The 18,972-nt window shown below is 47.0% G+C and overlaps 1 protein-coding gene across 2 annotated transcripts in view; it reads right to left on the reverse strand.

The window, feature by feature from the left end:
- The window catches only part of GABBR2 (gamma-aminobutyric acid type B receptor subunit 2), a 348,748-nt gene that overhangs the window by 44,252 nt on the left and 285,524 nt on the right, over positions 1-18,972 (reverse strand). For both annotated transcript variants that reach the window (XR_005367035.1, XM_038552916.1), the window contains exon 13: positions 11,017-11,139. Coding sequence is in view for 1 of the 2 variants with exons in the window: in XM_038552916.1 (XP_038408844.1) it covers positions 11,017-11,139 (123 nt within the window). In the remaining variant the exon portion in view is untranslated. The remainder of the gene's footprint in view (positions 1-11,016; positions 11,140-18,972) is intronic.

The raw sequence follows: 18,972 nt of genomic DNA on the forward strand, positions 1-18,972 counted from the left end.
TCAATTCTAGGATGAGGTAGGATCTGTGACAGCAATAGGGAGTTGGATGGAATGTACTATACTCATTCATATAGAATGTACTATAGTCCATATACTATATATAGAGAACCCTGTATATCAATACATGCTTCTCTCTCTCCTTCTAGGCACATAGTAGGACGGTTCTTCCCTGCCCCACTGAACTCAGGCATGGGCTGTTCACACGTTCTTCCCAGTTAAATTTGTGTGAAAGTGCCACGTGACACTTGGAAGTGGAGGTTTTAAAAGTCAATGCATGCTTTACCATGTACTCTTTCTTTTTACCACAGAAACTGCCCCACCAGCTGTGTCCTGGAGTTAGGACATCATGGGGGAAGCTGTAGTTGACTCTGGATGGACAAGTACTCTGAGGAGTAAAGAATCTTTATTATTTTCAGTCCAGAGTTTTTGTGTTCTTTTTTTTTTTTCTTACCACAGTAAAACCTAGCACACCCTGACTAATACATGTTCTCTCTTACTTTCTCATCCTCGGAGGGGCATTAAATCCACACTCAATCCTGGCTCATACTTTAGAAAAGGAAGCCCAGTAGCTCAGCACTATAACTTAAACTTTAAACCAAGAATTTCGAAGCCTGTGCCAGAGGAAAGGTAGAGTTGGTGATGACAACCCAGTCTGTGTGTGTGTGTGTGTGTGTCTAATGTTGCCCACCAGCCTGTGTGGTGGGAGCCTGAGCACAGCATACAGTGGGCCCCCCTCCATAAATGCTGAAGGAGCACCCCAATGGCACATAATTTATGAAGAGTAGGTTGTTTGGAATTCTCCTCACTAAAAAGAGGGAAGGTCTCTCTGGGTGCAACAGCCTATGTTTCTGCTGACACGGATGTGTAGGGTTGGGGGAAAAGTCACCAAAATCTAAAGGCTTGTTTTGCTCAAGAACTGAAATGGTTTAACTAAGACACACAGTGATCAGAAGATGCCAGTATCACAGCCAATTCTCCAGCCATTCTGTTCCAGGTACTTGAGAATTTCTAGTAAATAGATCATCCTTTGGAAAGCTCCTGGTCAGGTAGGGACCAGGGAATTTCTAGCCTCAGGGTGGTGCTCTGATGCGGTGGCTCTGTGTCTTTTGCTTTGTGTCCTGAAGGGGCCTCTGGAACCTGAGTGCCTCCCAAAGGCAAAAGCGAAGCCAACAAGGAAGATGAAATAAACCGTAATCTCTCACATATCTAAGATGCCTTCTGATGATACAAGATGTTCCAGAAATGTGGCTGTGGCCAGCAGAGCCCGTCTGTCCACACATGGGGCCCACAGTGCTGACTGCAGGCTGGGCTGAGCTGGGACCCGTGCCAGAAGGCGAGTATCTGCGGACATCCTTAAATGTCTCTCTGGCATATTATTCCAATTAAATCTTGCCCTGCATTCTCATTTTAATAACTTAATCTGGAATTTACACCTTGCTTGCTCTCCCAAAGGGCCTAAGGCAGCACATAATAAAAGCCCAAACACAACAGGACAGTTAAAAATAAAGACAAACGATCAGAAAGCAAGATAATCCTCCAGGAACCTGAGATAAGATGGTTATTGCAGCCAGAGTGTTGGATTTGGCTCCTATTTTCTGGCAGCCAAGGTTAAAAAGAAAACAGAGTGGCTTATTCAGTAATGACTGCTTGATTGAAGGAAGGACGCAGATACAAGTTCACGGGGAGAGCACAACCCATTTCCTGGCACTCAATTCCATGAGGATCTAGCCTGTGGATCTTCATCTCAGGGGTACTAAGTCACAAAATGAACACTAGTCCTTTAGAGAAGATGCTGAATCATTCTTCAATTGGCAGCTTTAGCCTCAGAAGTGGGCCCTTGATAAAAGGTGAGGGTGTAATATTAAATTAAATTGCAACTCGGCAGAGACATCTCTTGGAGAAGCCGGCTTAATGGGCCCAGACATATGGGTTGAATTTGGACATATGGAGGCATGGGGAGGGAGTTCCAGGTGGAGGAAACAATTTATTCAATAAATATTTACCGAGCACTTACTTTGAGCCAGGCCCTGCCACTGAGTAGGTACGGGGGACACACAGATGGCCTTGCCCTCCGAGGAGGTCACAGACTTGGGGGGCCAGGTGCACAGATAGTCAGTTACCAGTGTCGTGACGAGAATCAGGGGCAAGCATCTAGGCAGGTGCATCTAAGGCCAGTCTGCGTGTTCCAAAGGCTCCTGGATAAGATGCTTCAGAGCTGCCTCTTGAAGGTCAAATAGGAAATTTTTGCATGAAGATGGCATCTTGGGGTGGTCAGGAGGGTGTTATGGATAGAGAGGACAACACGTACAAAGGTGTGTGGGAAGAGGGAGCGTGATGTTTCAGAGGAATGCCAGTCATTCAGGGTAGCTGAACTCAAGGAGTGAGGAGGGGTTCAGACACGGGGAGGCAAACAAAGTCAGAACATCAAGGACCTTGGGCCTGCTGAGGAACATGGGCTTCATCCTCTGGCTTACAGGGAGGATTTTAAACAGGAGAATGAACTGGCCAGAAGCTCAGATGGTATGGCTGTCTCCAGGGAGTAGTCAGGCTAACTGGGGCAGCCCTCAGCTAGCAGACTCTGCCAGAGGTCCCCGTGGGGTCCCACTACCCTGCCTGGAGTTGGTCTGCATCTGGCCAGGGCCCCAGCCCAACCATTCAGGACCCCATGGAAGACTACGGATGACAAAGACCAGTATCACTGCCCAGGGCTATCCAGGGTTGGCAGTGACGGTCCATCACTGGGAATGTGACCCTTTGCCTCAAAGCTTTGGACCACTAGGCTACCTATGAACAATCCACAGAGCAGAGTGATCCTTAGCACTATGCTCACCCTGGCCATTCTGATATCTCTTTATTTCAAAATAAATAGTGTGAGATGGAACTTGGACATGCTTTATAAGGATACCAGATGTTTCCAGAAAGTATCTGCTTTGTGATTGGATTTTTTTTTTTTTTTTTTTTTTTTGCAGAGCAACTGTGGAGGGAGGTAGAAGATGAGAGTTAAAATTATTTAAAACTCTATGTATTTGCCTCTTCCAATATCTGTTTCCATAGAAACATACTGGAATAAGCCACCAGTTTCAAAGCCAAGTGTAGTCTATGACTTTGAAAGCCCTGGTTTGCCTCCGCAAAAGAGGATGGCAGAAGCATGGAACGTGGAGGGAAGTTTGAAATACCCTTCTGTTCCAGACTGCCCTTAATGATTACTGCCCAAATGGCCAGAAAGCCATAGAACCCAGAGTGCCGGGAATTCTTGATGTAGGCTGCTTGCAGCCTGTGCAGACAGCCTTTCACCATTTCCATAAATAAATTCCACACGCATGGCTCCCATGGGTGACCGACCGGACTGCACACAATTCCATCTCTTGTTGCAACCTGCCTGGGAGCAGATGAGGGATATCTTTAGGGAGGGCAGGTGGTCTCAGGATGCTGTCTCTGTGGCTGCCCTGTGGCTCTGTGGGGTGTTCAACTTACAGCAACTTTTAGTGCTATCCGCCATTTTCTCTTCACTTCCAAACCATTTCAGAGTGGTCAAGTGGAAGTGTAAGAGGTGGCCTGGTGCAGAAGGAAGGCTTGGGAGAAAAAACCCAACCTTTCTACCTGGATTCATAGGCTATCTTCATACCACTGGCATATACTACTTTTAGTTTGGAGGGAAATTATCTCAAATTATTTTTCTTAAAAGAAAAAAGCCCCATATGGGTGTGTGTGTATGAATACACATACACAGTGTCAATTCTTGGTTTTCATCTTACTTGATCTAAAAGCAGGATTTGACACACTTGATCAAAAATTCCTTCCTGAAACACTTTTTTTTTTACTTGGTTTCCTAGACACCAAACTCATCTGGTTTTCTTCCTATCTTGGTGGCTTCTCCTTCTAGGTTCTTTACTGCTTTTTCTCTTACCTTCCTGATGTCCAGACACTGGAGTGATTGAGAGTCTGTCCTTGGTCCCCTTCTCTTCTCCATCTAATGCCCCCTGTTCATCCAAGCACCATCTTGGTGCCCTATCCAAGGCTTTCAATGCCATCTATGTGTTGACCACATCCAAGTTCCCATCTCAGGCTTACATGTCTCCCCAGACTCCAGACCAGTGTATATAACACCTACTCACCATCACTGCTAGTAGAATAGTATTCAAAAACGAGTATCTTCCCTTTTTCTCAAGAACAGAAATCATAGCTAAAAAACCCCTTCTGGCATATTTGGCAGATTTGCCCACACCTGCTCTATCTGAAATGCAGAAGTGGCCAATCTTCCCATCAGACTCTGTAAAGCAGACGAGGGCTGAGATGCAATGCGGGAGCACTGTCAGTTCTCACCTTAGTCTGTGGCATTTGTCTGAGAGAGCTCTCCCTCCCTCAAATGCCCCGTGAGTGTGGCAGCTCTCTCTGCCATTCCTCAGGTGTGGAAAGCTCTCTCTCCTGGATACCTCCTTCCTTCCTGACCACCACCTCAAAATTCTCTTCCCAGACTTCTGTTCCCGTCACTGCTTTGTGGTTGCTTAGGCTCCTGTCAGGACATCTTCACTTCTTACTATACCCACTCCCTGGGTGATCACACCTCAATGTGTGATCCCATCCTCAATGTGTTAACTGCCCCACACCCCCATCTCTATCCCTTGTGCTCTAGGACTCTGTATCCAATCTTTTGAGCCCCTCTACCCAGAAGTGAGACCCTCACATTCCCTCCCAAACCTGATCCTTCTTCTGCACCTGGCCTCAGTTAACAGGTCTGCCATTCACCACCCAGAGATCTGGGCATTGCCTTGCTGTCTCCCTGCCCCACCCCTTAGAGTCAATCAATTATCAAGTCTTGTCATAGCCACTTCCCTAATCTCTCTCAAAGCCACCAACTTCTCTCTGTTCCCACTGCAACTGCCCTGCTTTAGGTCACCATCAGCTCCTGCCTAGATTATAGCAAAAACCATCTCTGAGCCATCTCTGGGCCCCCAGCCTTGCCCCTCCATCTGTTCTCACCCTGCAGCCAGGGCAAATCTGATCATGTCACTCCCCTGATTAAACGTCTTTAATTTTGAAGTTTAAACTCCTCTGTTTAGCACATAATGTCTCTAATGACCACACTCTGCCCACATCTTCATTTGTCTTTCCTGTCACCTTCCCCAAGACACCCTTGCCTTTGGCCAACATAACTATTACACACACACACATTAAGAGAAAAATAATATACTAACATCATTAATATAGTGAGAAACTAGGTGCTACCCTCTAATATTGGGAATAAGAGCATCCCCTTCTCACCATTCCTATTCAATATTGTACTTAGACCCCTAGCTAATACAAATATTAGACAAAAAAGAAAATAAAAGGTATACATATTGGGAAGGAAGAAATAAAATTGTCTGTTTGCAGTTGACTGACTATCTAGGTAGAAAGTTCCAAAGAGTCAACAAAAACCCCTCCTGGAACTAATAGGCAATTATATAGCAAGGTTGTAGGATATAGGTTAGTATACAAAGGTCAGTTGCTCTCCTATTTGCCAAAAATGAGCAACTGGAATTTGAAATTAGAAAAACAACACCATTTGCATTTCACCAAAAGCAAAATAAAATACTTAGGTATGTATCTAGCAAAAATATTTATAAGATCTGTATGAGGAAATCTACAAAACTCTGGTGAAGGAAATCAGAGAAGATCTAAACAAATGAACATTCCATGTTCATGGATAGGAAGAGTCAATATTGTTAAGATAACCATTCTTCTCAACTTGGTCTATAGATTCAACACAATCCCCAACAAAATCCCAGCAAGTCACTTTGTGAATATTAATAAACTGATTCTAAAGTTTACATGGAGAAGCAAAAGACTGAGAATAGCAAATACAATACTGTAGAAGAATAAAGTTGGAAAGTGGACACTATTTGACTTCCAGACTTAATATAAACCTATAGTAATCAGAACAATGTGGTATTGGCAAAAGAACACATAAATAGATGAATGGAACAGAATAGAGAGTCCAGAAATAGAACCATATAAATACAGTCAACTGATCTATGACAAACACACAAAGGCAATGGAGAAAGAATAGTATTTTTGATAAATGGTGCTGGAACAACGAGATGTTCACATGCATAAAAATTATTCTAGAAAATGACCTTGTATCTTTTTACAAAAATTAACTCAAAATGGACCATAGACCTGAAGGTAAATGCAAAGCTATAAAACTTCTGAAAGATAACAAGAGAAAATATAGGTGACCTTGGGTTTGGCAATGAGTGCTTATTTTATTTTTTTAAAGATTTTATTTTATTTACTCCTGAAAGGCATAGAGAGAGAGGCAGAGACATAGGCAGAGGGAGAAGCAGGCTCCTCACAGGGAGTCCCATGTGGGACTTGATCCCTGGACCCTAGGATCACACCCCGAGTCAAAGGCAGATGCTCAACCGCTGAGCCACCCAGGTGTCCCTGGCAAATAGTGTTTAGATGTGGCACTGAAAACATGCTTAATGGAAGAAAAAAATAGATTGGACTTTATTAAAATAAATAATTTGTGTTTTGCAAAAGATAATGTTAAAAGAATGAAAAAACAAGATACAGACTGAGAGCAAAGATTCACAAAATATATCTGATAAAAAACTTGCATCCAAAATATACAAAGAACTTTTAAACTCAACAATAAGAAGACAATCTAATTAAAAAGTGAGTAAAAGGCATCAACAGATACCACTAAAGAAGATTTGCAGATGGCAAAAAGCACAAGAAAAGATTCGCCACATCAAACATCATTAAGGAAATGGGAATTAAAACAATAATGGGATATCACTTCATACCTATTAGAATAGCTAAAATCCCAAACACAGATAACATCAAATACTGGCAAGGATATAGAACAACAGAAATTCTCATTCGTTGCTGATGGGACTGCAAAATGGTACAGCCATTTTGCAGGACAGTTTGGCAGTTTCTTACAAAGCTAAACGTAGACTTAGCATATGATCCAGTGATCATGTTCCTAGGTTGAAAATGAGTTGAAAACTTATGTCCACACAAAACCTACACAAATATGCTTACAGCATTCATAATAGCCAAAACCTGGAAGCAACCAAGATGTCCTTTGATGGGCAAGTAGATAAACTGGTACATCTGTACAATGGAATATTACTCAGTGATAAAAAGTGATGCGTGATCATGCCACAAAAAGACACGAAGGAACCTTAAATGGGTATGACTAAGTGGGAGAAACCAGTCTGAAAAGGCTACCTAGCATATAATTCCAACTGCACGACATTCTGGAAAAGGCAAAGCTATGGTGACAATAAAACGATCAGTGGTTGCCAGGGGTTGGCCAAACACCGAGGGCATTAAGGATAGTGAAACCCCTCTTTAGGACAGTGTAATGGTGGATATGTGACTTTTGCACTCAGCAAAACATACAGAATGTGCAACACAAAGAGTAAATCCTGCCTGACCATAAATTATGGACTTTAGTAAATAATAATAAATCAGTATTGGTTCATCAATTGTAACAGATACACTACACAACGCAAGATGTTAATAATAGAAGAAAGTGTGGGGTGTGGGGTGGAGCATATATGTGTTTTCCATTAATTTTTTCTATAAACCAAAAACTGCTCTAAGCAACAAAGACTATTAAGTATACATTTAAAAAATGATACATATCATACATTTAGAATAGTGTCAGCACATAGCAAGTGCTATATAGGTATTTATTGCATGGAAAAGAATAAGGGTGCAGAGCTGTGATATCTCCAGGAGGACTCCAGAATCAGATTTGTATTCTCTGGACACTTGCACACACTCTCAGTGGGAAATTCTCCTCCATGGGTCCTTCCCGTTATTCGCTAACTCTTCATCCTATTTACTTCTAACCACTATCAGAATCTATGTGATCTAAAGGGCTCATGATTCTTTGTCTTAGCTTATGGGCACCATGGCTATGGGTAGCCATGGCTACTGTGCTTACCTCTGTCTCCCCAGGGGAAGATGTGTGCAGGAGTGCTGGCTGGGCAGGGTGTGTGTGGTCTCTGTGACACGGCTCTGTCCTGGAGAGGCTGGCGGTCTATGGAGGGCAGGGGTGGGAATGCACACAGCAGAGCTGAATAGCTTGCTAAGTGTCCTGACAGAGGAATATCAGGAAACTAGGCACAGGAGTGGGGAAGAACAGGAGCTTAACTGTGGAGGCAATCCAAGGACACATCCCTGTAGAGATAACACAGGGGCCTGGAACTGAAGTTCCATTTACTTGCCAGAGAACGTTCTAGAAGGGGGAATAGCACGGGTAAAGGCTTGAAAGTGTAACACTGAGCAAGGCCTATGACAGGAATCCTGAGGTGTTCAGAGTGTCCAGAGTGGACTGACCAGAGGAACCAGAGGCATCTAAGGTCGGGAAGGGTAGTTGGGGACAGACCACAGAGATCTTTGATCACTTCTCCCCCAAGTAGAGACTTCTCTCTCATTGGGGTTCCTGGAAAAAACAGCCCCTTGAGGGACAATTTAGGACACCTCATCCCCTGGGCACACTGTTCAGCCACCATGCTGAGTCTGACAGAGGAGGGTCTGAGAAATCAACTGACTGCTTGGTGCTGTTTGGTGGAAAAGAGACAATAAGCCGACAGGGCTGTGGGTCGACAAATCAAAGGGTTCTGCTACCATGGCAACAGAATGACAGGGCAGCCCTAAAATAAGACGAGAAAAAGAGGAGCAGGCCAGAAAAGGTTCAGAGAGAAATCTCAGCAGAGACCTGGGGGGAAACCGAGACGGAGTATCTGGGCCAAGAGCCAGGGAGCTGGCTGTCCTCCAGGCCCCACCTTGGAAAGTCTGGATGCCCCGGGCAGGAACGTGCCCTCCCCGGACTCAGTTTCCTCATCTATGCAGGGAGGCATCTCCGTGGCACCCTGCGGCTCCAACGTTTGAGACCCATTGCCCTGGAAAGTGGTAAATAGGTGGAGTTCTCTGCTCAGCGTCACCGAGAGCCTCTGCACTTATTTTAGAAAGGAAGGAAGAAAGGTAAGGTCGGCGACAGCAAACTGTCACTGCCAGTAATCAGACTGCACGAGGTGGATCTCCTTTACGGGGTCCAGGGGGACAGACTGCCCGATCCATTTCTGTAGTCTGCTGACTCAGGCCGACGCCAGCCCTGCGGCCTCTCCCTCCGGGTCACAGGCAGAGCGTGGGGGGGACCCCGCTGTGGGCCCGGCCTCCACCTTAACCTCGGGTGGAGGCAGTGCGCCCGCCTCCCCAGCCACCCACGGCTACCAGGCTTCCAGCCAGCGAGGTGGTCTGGCCTCGGTCCCCGCGCCCGGCTCCAGGTCTTCAGGCCGGCTCTGCCCGACTCGCTCTCCCCCTCCCTGACATCCAGGCCCAGTCTGGCCCGCTCCAGTCGGAGCCCTCGTCTGCACAATATGAAAGCACTTCCCTGCCTCGCCCCCTTCAAGGACCTGGGCCCACCGCCAAGGTCCGCGGGAGCCCCTAAAAATGGCAAAGTGCCATCTGTGTGTTGAAAGGCAGGCTGGCGTAGCGGTGTTGCACTAACCTGCTAGGTAGCCTCCTGTAAGTTAAATAATCTCTTTGGGGGTCTGTTTCTTCAGCATTAAAATGGGGTTCACGGGAGCACCTGTGCCAGAGTTATTGTGAGGATTCAGTGAGTTAACACACGGAGCGAGCTATCACCGTCGTTGCTGCTAACGTTATTGGCCTCAGGGCTTGTGATTAGCAGCCCCCTGGCTCTCCGTAGCCCAGAGGCCTGGTTGGCCGTGACAGTTCTTTCTCCTATTGACATCCTGTCTGGATTTCCAACTCCTGGCAATGGATGGGAACTCCCCAGGATGGAGTGGGGGGCAGGACTGTTCCTTTGCCAACTGTGCACCATGAGTGGTGACCAGGTGTCGCCTCCCCTCTGGAAACAGCCTGTCTGTCCCAGTGACCTTCTGCCCCCTTGGCCCATGGGTACAGCCCGCGTCTGGGCCCTCCTCTTCCTCGGCAGTCCTGGCTGTGCCTGTCTGGAGTCCTGCTTCCTTCCAAAGTGAGGCTGAAGGCCGTGAGACAGAGGCACCAGCCCTAAAGCTGTCTCCTACATCTGTGCCGGCAGAAAACAGGATTCTCTGTCATGGTTTTGGCTTTGCCACTTCTCACTGGGCTGGGTAAACCCTCTATGTGCTCCCCTGCAAATGCAGCTGGGCATCTTATTTGCTAGAAAATCTTCTTGTCCAGGAGGGTAAAAACCTCTGTTTCCAGTGCGTAAAATGACCATTTCCACGTTCGTTTAAGAATCCACACTACATTCCACAAAAAAGATTTCTCTAATAATGCAGACTCGGGTTCTCTCAGTAGAATTTGCTATGCCGTATGGAAACCATGGTGCGCAGCACACCCCGTTCAAGCCCAGCCCTTTTCCCCGAGGAGGCAAGTTAACAAAACCACAATTTCCAAAGGGTCCTGACCTTCCCTAATCTGGAGCATCCTGGAAAGACCAATGTGAGTAAAGGGCAAGGGTCAATGCAAGACTATTAAATTATATGCCTTTGTATGAGGTTCTTTATTTTAACAGAACTTATCACTTCGAAAACCACATAGTAACGAGGAGGAACAGAACTATGTTCACCCCGGAGTAGCGCTCCTTGGGGAGCTTACTTTAGAGGAGGTTGAAATGCAGTGTAATTTCTGCACCGACGGATCACATAAATGGTGGCTTCCACAATGTGCAGAGAATATACTCATGTAAATGGCCCAACATTTCTTATTTCTGCATTTATTAATATCACTAGACAATTCTTCCACTGTGTTTTCCCCAGGAGTGAAGACTTTCTATTTGGCCTTTCTGAAACACGACTCAAAATGGAAGGAAACAGAACTGACTGAGGAGTTTCTGATGGGGAATGTGGGCCCATGTGGAGCTGTGAAGATTCCCCTGCGACTACCGTGATTTCTTCTTAAGCAGCACCCCTGGGGCTGTCAGGGCGACGTGCTGCCTCCCCGTCCCGGAGGGCCTGGGAGCAGTGTCCCCGCAGACCCTCTCCTGCCGGTGTCGGCGCTTACCTCCATGCTGTACCTCTCCACTGTCCTCCTCAGGGGATCGACAGCCTGCCAGCAAATGAGGATGCACAAGTCGATCAGCAGCATGCCCCCGACAATCACCAGCAGTTTCTGGTCCTTGATGATCTGCAGAGAGGGCAGGGGCAGAAGGTAACAGACGTGATAGAGGTTCCCGAAAGCAGCTGACTGGCCGGTTCAGGGGTTTCAGAACCTCTCCAGACTCTCCATCACCCGCAGGATAAATCCAGCCAAACTCCTTTGCTTGGCATTCAAGGCCTTTCATGAGCTTGGTTCGCCCACACCCTCCCCGCCCCCGCCCCCACCATGTGCACTTAGGTTGGAAGACTCCTAGTTTCTGGACCTGCTGTGATTCTCACCCCCGACTCCCACCCCCAGACTTTTGCAGGTGCCAGTTCTATTGTCTGAAACACCCTCTTCTGTCTGGCTGGCAAACTCCTAATAACCTTTAAAGACCCAGATCCATTGTCACGTCGTCCATGAAGTCCCCTCTAACTCCCACAGCAGAATTAATTGCTCCCATAGCACTTTGTTCCCGTACTTAACAGGAGAAGTAGTAGTAGTAACAATAAGGAAGGAATCGCCAATATTCAGTGAACACTTACTCTGTGTCTGGCTCTAGGTTGATTAATGGGTTACATACATTATGTTTTATAAAGGTAGATACTATTATTATTCTCATTTTTAAGAAAAGATTTGTTTATTTAATTTTTTAAAAAGATTTTATTTATTTATTTGAGTGAGCAAGTGAGCAAGAGAGAGAGCATGAGCAGAGTGAGGGATAGGGGGAAGCAGACTCCCAACTGAGTGGGGAGCCCAATGCAGGGCCCGATCCTGGGACTCCGGGATCATGATCTGAGCTGAAGCCAGACACTGAACCAGCTGAGCCACCCAGCCACCCCAATTTCTTTATTTTAGACAGACAGAGAGAGAGTGGGAGTGAGGGTGTGGAGGGCAGGAGGAGAGAGAGGATCTCAACTAGATTCCATGCTGAGCATGGGGCCCAACATGGGGCTCCATCTCATGACCCTGAGATCGTGACCTGAGTCGAAATCAAGAGTTGGACGCTCAAGCCATTGAGCCACCCAGGCGCCTCTTATTATTCCCATTTTATGGATAATGAAACTGAGGTTTGTGAGGTGCTAAGTAACTTGCTCAATGTAATACGGCTAGTAAGAGATGAAGTCCAGATGGGAACTAAGCTCTTCCTTTCTCCAAAGTCCACATCCTCGGACACTTAGAGCACCAACCAGATGCTATAGTTGGTGCTACATTGTTTTATGTCTGTCCTCCTCAGAAACCAGGGAGCCCCTGACAGAAGGGAGGCCGATTTAATTTTTTTGTGCATCCTCAGTACCTTGCAGGGCCTGGCATGCAGTAGGCACTTAAAAGTTCGATGGATCAAATTGAGGTGAAAGAATATATATATAAAAAAAAGGAATATAACTTCCACCCTCATATATAATCCCTTTCGCTATTTCTTATAAGGGAAAGGAGGGAAACTGAGTGGGAAAAATTAGAGAGGGTGACAAAACATGAGAGGCTCCTAACTCTGGGAAACAAACAAGGGGTAGTGGAAGGGGAGGTGGGTGGGGGGATGGGGTGACTGGGTGACAGGCACTGAGGGGGGCACTTGACAGGATGAGCACTGGGTGTTAGTTATGTTGGCAAATCGAACTGCATACAAAAATAAATAGAAGCAGAGTCTTCTGAAAAAAAAAAAAGGTTGGGGAAAAATAAAAAGAGCATCTTTTGGTATGTGAAAATGATATGAAGTTCAAGTTTCTGTGTTCATAAATAAAGTTTTACTGGAATACAGCCATAAAAGATAATAGTTTCCACCCTCTTTGCAGCCTGGGATGTCTTCATTACACTGTGAGACTCTCACTCCACTTTACATCTGTTTGACGGGGACTGGCCTGACGACAAATGCTGCCAGCACCCAAGAAAACCTGTATTTCACTCTCTGTACAGTTATGTGCCCCTCCCCTCAAAGCTAATGTGATGAAGTCGTTCTGGAAGAGACTATAGAAAAACACACAAAACTGAGGCAGAAGCTTAAGAAATATCACCAGGTCTGGCTTTTAACAATTAAAGTCATGTTAAAAGGAGAAATAGAGATTCAGGAGGTCCCTCTGTTGCCGAATTGTAAAAAACAGGGAAGTATTGTTGAGTTCCTGTCAAAGAGATCAAATCCACCAAAACTGCTTCACCTGGGGTCTAGGCACTGGCAAAGGCCCCTCTTTGAGATTTTCCAAGAGCATCCCATGAACCACTGGTGCTTTGCAGAAATCCTGCTTAACCTTGGCTCTCTGGGGAGCTGGGCAGCTCCCTGCTAGCCTTGAGAAAGTGGAGCCAAAGGAAGACATGCCCAAGGAGCTTAGGACAAGGAGGACAGGCTAGCAGGGGCCTCCCTCCAGAGTGGGGGCCCAGGGCACGTTTTCTTAGGCCATCATCCACCAACCAGTGCTTATGGAGCACTTCTTCTATGCCAGGCCTCAGACAGGCACTAAGGGTAGAGTGATGAGCAAAACCCAATTGCACAGAATTCACTGTCTAGAAGGGAGGAGAGACACAAACCAAATGATCGCACAAGTAAATGTGATGTTGCAACTGTCATTGGGGCTCCAATGAATGTGGCCATAACCTCCAGTGAACGCCCCCCTCAGCCTTGTAGCAAGGACAGGGAGAGGAAGGCACATGCCCTGGAAAGTTTGGAGGCTGTCAGGTGAGGAGGGTAGGAACCTGCACCCTGGGCAGGAGGCTGTGCGCCTTCTCCCGGTCTCTTCCTGAGGCTCATTCATTCATTCCCCAGGAAGGTCAGAGAGCCAGCCTCTGGACAAGGCACTGGCGCACAGCGAGGAGAGATGTTGGTCCCTGCCTCCACTTGGAACCAGAACCTGGCTGCGACATGCTCCCTGTGCAGGGCTTGTCTGTGATCACTGGGGAGAAGCTGCTCCGGCTCAGTGCTGATGTCAGGGGAGGAGGGTGCCAGCAGGAAGGTGGGAGAAGGACCTTCCAAGTTCAGGCACAGCATGGGCACATGGCTGGGGCTCAAACAGAGAAAGACAAACCCTGGTGCTGCTCTCCAGGGGCCCATAGGGTTGGGAGGAGAGACAGACTTGTCACGGAAGGTTACAAGAGGGTGCCGAGAGGAGAGGAGGTGGCTTCTCAGAGGAGCTGCTGGAGGCCACTGTAACTGGAAGAGCTGAGGGCTGGGTCAGGGGACTGATGGCATCATGTTACCCCTGGTTCAGGATTCTCCTGTGACTCCCCATCACCTGGGGGTATAAATCCAGCCAAGCTCCTTTTCTTGGCATTCAAGGGTTTCCCCAAGTTTAGCTTGACTACTCCCCAAACTCACATTGTTAATACTTAACCACGCCTGAGTCTCTGGCTGAGTTGTGATGTTTGCCCTCTGGACCTTTGCAGGTGCTGGTTCTTTTGTCTGAAACACCTAGTCTTTCTGTGAGAGGCTTTGTGTGAGTGGGGTGGGTGCGGGTGGCTGGAGAGGGGATTAGGTGGAGGGAGGAAGCCTGCATGACATTGGAATGGGGCCCCTACCTGGGGCCGCTGAGGGAATAAGCATCATTAAGCAGAGGAGTGATGCGGAGCTCTCTGCAGCATGGAAGGGTAGACTCCAGGCAGGGAGCCTGCAACAGGAGGCCAGATAGGAGCTGGTGCAGGTGTCCTGGTGAGCAGGGAGGAGGCTGGATTCAGAGCAGTGACTACCGTGATGGTCAGGAGGATGCCGGTACCATAAATATCTGGAGGCGGAATTGCTGGCTTCAGCCTCTCAGTCCTCTCTCCCTCCCCACCAGCAAGTGCCAGCACCTCTAGATCCCCTGAGACAAAAGGTCTATGGCTGTTCCCACAGTCTACCTTCCAGGAGGCAGTGACCTTGAACATGCTCAACACTGATTATGTCAGGGCACACTGATGCTATCACACTGAGTTTTCTCTCTCAAGCCAAGAGGTTACGAGTGCTTTATTCTCAGTAGGTGTAAAGGCATATAGTAATAATGATTAAGCACAGGTTCTGGAATCAGATCTCAGTGTGACTCTTACAATGAGCTGTGTGGCCTTGGGTAAGTTTCTTAACCCCTCTGAGCCAGTTTCCTCATCTACAAAATGGGGGCAATAATCACATAAACTATATTAGGTTACCAAAGTCTGGCTTATTATAACTGTTCAACAGCTGTCAGCTATTATTATTAAAGGTCACTTTCCATTGTTGTCTAGAGTAGGGATCAGCAAACTTGGGATTTGGCCCACTGCTTGTTTTTGTAAATAAAGTTTTATTGGAACACAGCCATACCCATTCACTTATGTGTTTGTCTATGGCTGCTTTCATTTTCCAACAGCAGAGTTTAGTGGTTACAACAGCAACTCTATAGCCAGCAAAGCTCATGTCTACTATCTGGCTTTTTACAGAAAAAGTTGTCTGACTCCTGATTTGCAGAAAACAGCACTTCTTTATTTCTTCAAGAGACTTCAGATATTTTGACTGATTCAGATTGTCCTTCTGCTAGGACCCACTCATTGCCTAGTTTTGGGGATGCCATTCCAGGGGGAGTAACAAAGTGAATGGTGTCCTCTGAAGTTGTGCAATGCATATCACTCAGACGACTGGTGCTCTCTGGTGAAGCTGCTAAAAGCCCTCTCTTGGCATTTTGCTGGAGCTGAGCCCATATGAAGATCTGAGATGATGTCCCCATGTTATTGTCTGCAAGAGTACCAAGTCATGTGTGTAGTGAACTCACTTTTTTTAAAATTAAAAAAATATTTTAAGTATTCCCTACAACCAATGTGGGACTCGAACTCACAACCCTGAGATCCAGAGTTGCATGCTCTACTGACTGAGCCAACCAGGCACCCCTGTAATGAACTTTCTTTGTCCTCATAAAAAAAACCCACATCTACCCCTGGAACAAAAGATCTCATCTCTGAGTTACTGCTTTTGTCTCAATGTCTCAATTTGGTCCTCTTAAGAGGCAGAATAAAGACTGTAGTAAGTCTTCCAATTCAAGATTTTATGATTGAGCCTTAGAAAAAAACAGTAACATGTCATAAAATACCAGATTTGGAAGCATTAAGTCACCACATGTCAATATGTCCTTTAATAGGCTTCTTTTCCTTTAATGTCTTTTAAAAATGTGGCCATCTGGGGTGAAGTTTTGTGTATGTGTGTTTGGGGAGGGCATGCCATCATGGGTGGGAGGGAGGAGGAGGCGGGAGCCAGGGAAGAAAGAGAAGGATAAAAAGACTATGAAAACAAGTGTATATTGCATTTACAAACTTATGTGAATCCAGTAAACGTGCAGTAAAAAAATGAGAGAGCCTATCTTAAAAAAAAAAAATCTAAACTTTAAAAAGAAACCAATAAAAAACAGCAACAACAATGAAAACCAACCTTGGCTATAGAAAGGGTTGGAATCATGAAGAATTCACTCCCAGTTTTGACTTGTAATTGCTGCAACCCTTTTAAGACAATCTGGTTCCTGGACCTGAGCTTTTGATCCATATAAGATATAAATTTCTCTTCTACACCTTTAACCTCTTCTTATTTATTGAAAAAGGATGCTTGGCGGCAGCCCTGCAAACCTGTTCTGGAATAACTAGAAAGCAAAACTAGAGCAAAAAGTTTCTCTCCCTGGAATGGTGTGTTCCTCTTTTGTACTAGGTGAAACAGGAGACCAAATCTTGCACAGTCTTTGGCAGCTTCTCAGACAAGCCCCGCCTGGGGGGTGCCTGGCCCACCACCAGCTTGAGTTCTGCTGGCCCAGTGGCCCAGGGGTGGAACCAGTTGCCTTGCTCTGGCAGTGCAGCAGGTGTGGCCACACCACAGCCCCGCCCTCCGTGGAGCTCTCAGATAACTGAACTCCCCAAGTCTTCCTTGACATGTTTTGTCAATTGTTGCCAGACAATTGGGAGTGTTCTTGCTCAGCAATCACCATGAGTAATGGAAAATAAGGGCTGGTTCTTTATTACACATGACAATATGGATGAATCATATATTGACACAAAGGAATCAACATTGTGATTCTTCAAAGCCAGGGTGGAGTTGTCATAAATGGCAGAAAAAAAAAAAATGGCAGAGCAATTCTAACCACAGCCACAGCACAGGAGGGGCCCTAGAAGTCACTTGGTTCCTTGGTGCCTTAAACTTTGGCTTGCACCAGCGTGGATGAGGGAGGGCTGGTGAGAGGAGGCAGGACCTTGGGCTCCACCTAGGAGGGTGGAGCTTGAGGAGGTGCTTGAGAATCTGCATGTTTTTTTTTTTTTTTTAAACTAGGTTCCACAAGGGGCACCTGGGTGGTTCAGTCAGTTAGACATCTGCCTTCAGCTCAGGTCATGATCTCAGGGTCCTAGGATTGAGCCCCCACATTGGGCTCCCTGCTCAGTGGGGAGTCTCTTCTCCCTCTGCTCCTCCCCTCAGCTCTTGTGCTCTTCTGCTCTCAAATAAATAAATAAAATCTCAAAACAAAAAATAAAGTAGTCTTCACGCCCAGCGTGGACTCCAAGATGGGGCCCAAGTTTACATCCCTGAGACTAAGACCTGAGCTGAGATCAAGAGTCCAACACTCAACCAACTGAGCCACCCAGGTGCTCTGAGAATCTGCTGCTGGTCCAGCCCACACTCTGAGTAGCCATGATCTAGATCAGACGCCTTCCACCCTGGCTGTATATTAGCATCATCTGGGAAAGTCTTAGAAACTCCTGATGCTCAGTTCTAGCTCCAGGGAGGTGGTTTCAACTGGCTTGGGTTAGATTGCTTTTTGGAGTTTTCAAACGCTCCCATTTGATTGAAATGTGCAGTCAGGACTGAAAAGGACTGGTGGCCACGCTTTTCATTTTACAGAAGGAAGAGAGTTGTCATAAATGCTGTTGAGGCCCCTTCAGGTGAGCATGGGCAGTGGGTGGCAGAGACAGACTCTTTCCTCCCTCGTAGCAGCCCTGGCAGGTGGAAGTATTGATGAGTGAGTGGTGCCACTGGTTACTAGGCAGGATCACAGCTCAGGAGACAGTTATCATTTCAACAAGGCCCCATTTTACAGATAAGGAAAAAGAGGCTCTGAAGGATGAAGACGTCTGCTCAAAGACCAACAGCAGGTCTGTGGTGGGTACAGAAGAGAACGGGAGCTGCTTTCCTGTTTCCCCTGGTGGCCCCACTGCCCTCAGCATGCTTGTTGTCTGCCACAGGGACCAGGGCTCATAACCAAGGGAACCAGATGACAAACAACAGCACCACACGCTAGATGGGATAAGAGCAGGATCTGCGGAGGAGATGTCTGTAAACAGGTTATACCCACATTGGGGGTTTAAAAAGTGTGTGTGGATGGGGCAGGGTCAAATTGAGAAGAGGATTTTTGGAAAGAGGCATCATGATGCTGAGACGTCTCCCCATAAGCGAGAGGATGAGTTATGCTTCCCCCTTGACCCCAAACAAAGAGGGAGGCTTTAAGGAGAGCACTCCGATGGCTTGACTGATGGGGCTCCCTGAAGCGTGGGGGAGCCCGAGACTCCTGAGAGGACCAGCTGGCCAGTGGCTCCAGGGAGTGGAACAAGAGGGAAAGCTGTTGCAGTGGGATCAACCTGCACGCCTTGAGTTTGTGTGGGTGAAGGATGCATGCATGTCTCCTGTGCACCAGAGGTGGTCCAGGGCAGAGGGGGAGCTGTGTGGCCCTGTCCCAGATATGTGCAGGGGCCAGATGAGCCCAGGAGTGGCCCCCGAGGGAGTACTGCACCCATGTCAGGGCCCTGCAGGAGGGAAAGTCTCCATCCTGGGGGTTTTGAAAAACCCACAAAAGCACCCTATGAGAGTCTGAAGGGTCTGCTTAACCAGGCCCAGCAAGCCCCGTGGCAGTTCCTTCTACCACTCCAAGCTCCAACTCCAGAGGGTTCAGAAACCTTGGGAAGGGGGATGACAGGGCAACAGCT

Source organism: Canis lupus, chromosome 11 (genome assembly GCF_011100685.1).
Source record: "Canis lupus familiaris isolate Mischka breed German Shepherd chromosome 11, alternate assembly UU_Cfam_GSD_1.0, whole genome shotgun sequence".
Classification (NCBI taxonomy): domain Eukaryota; kingdom Metazoa; phylum Chordata; class Mammalia; order Carnivora; family Canidae; genus Canis; species Canis lupus.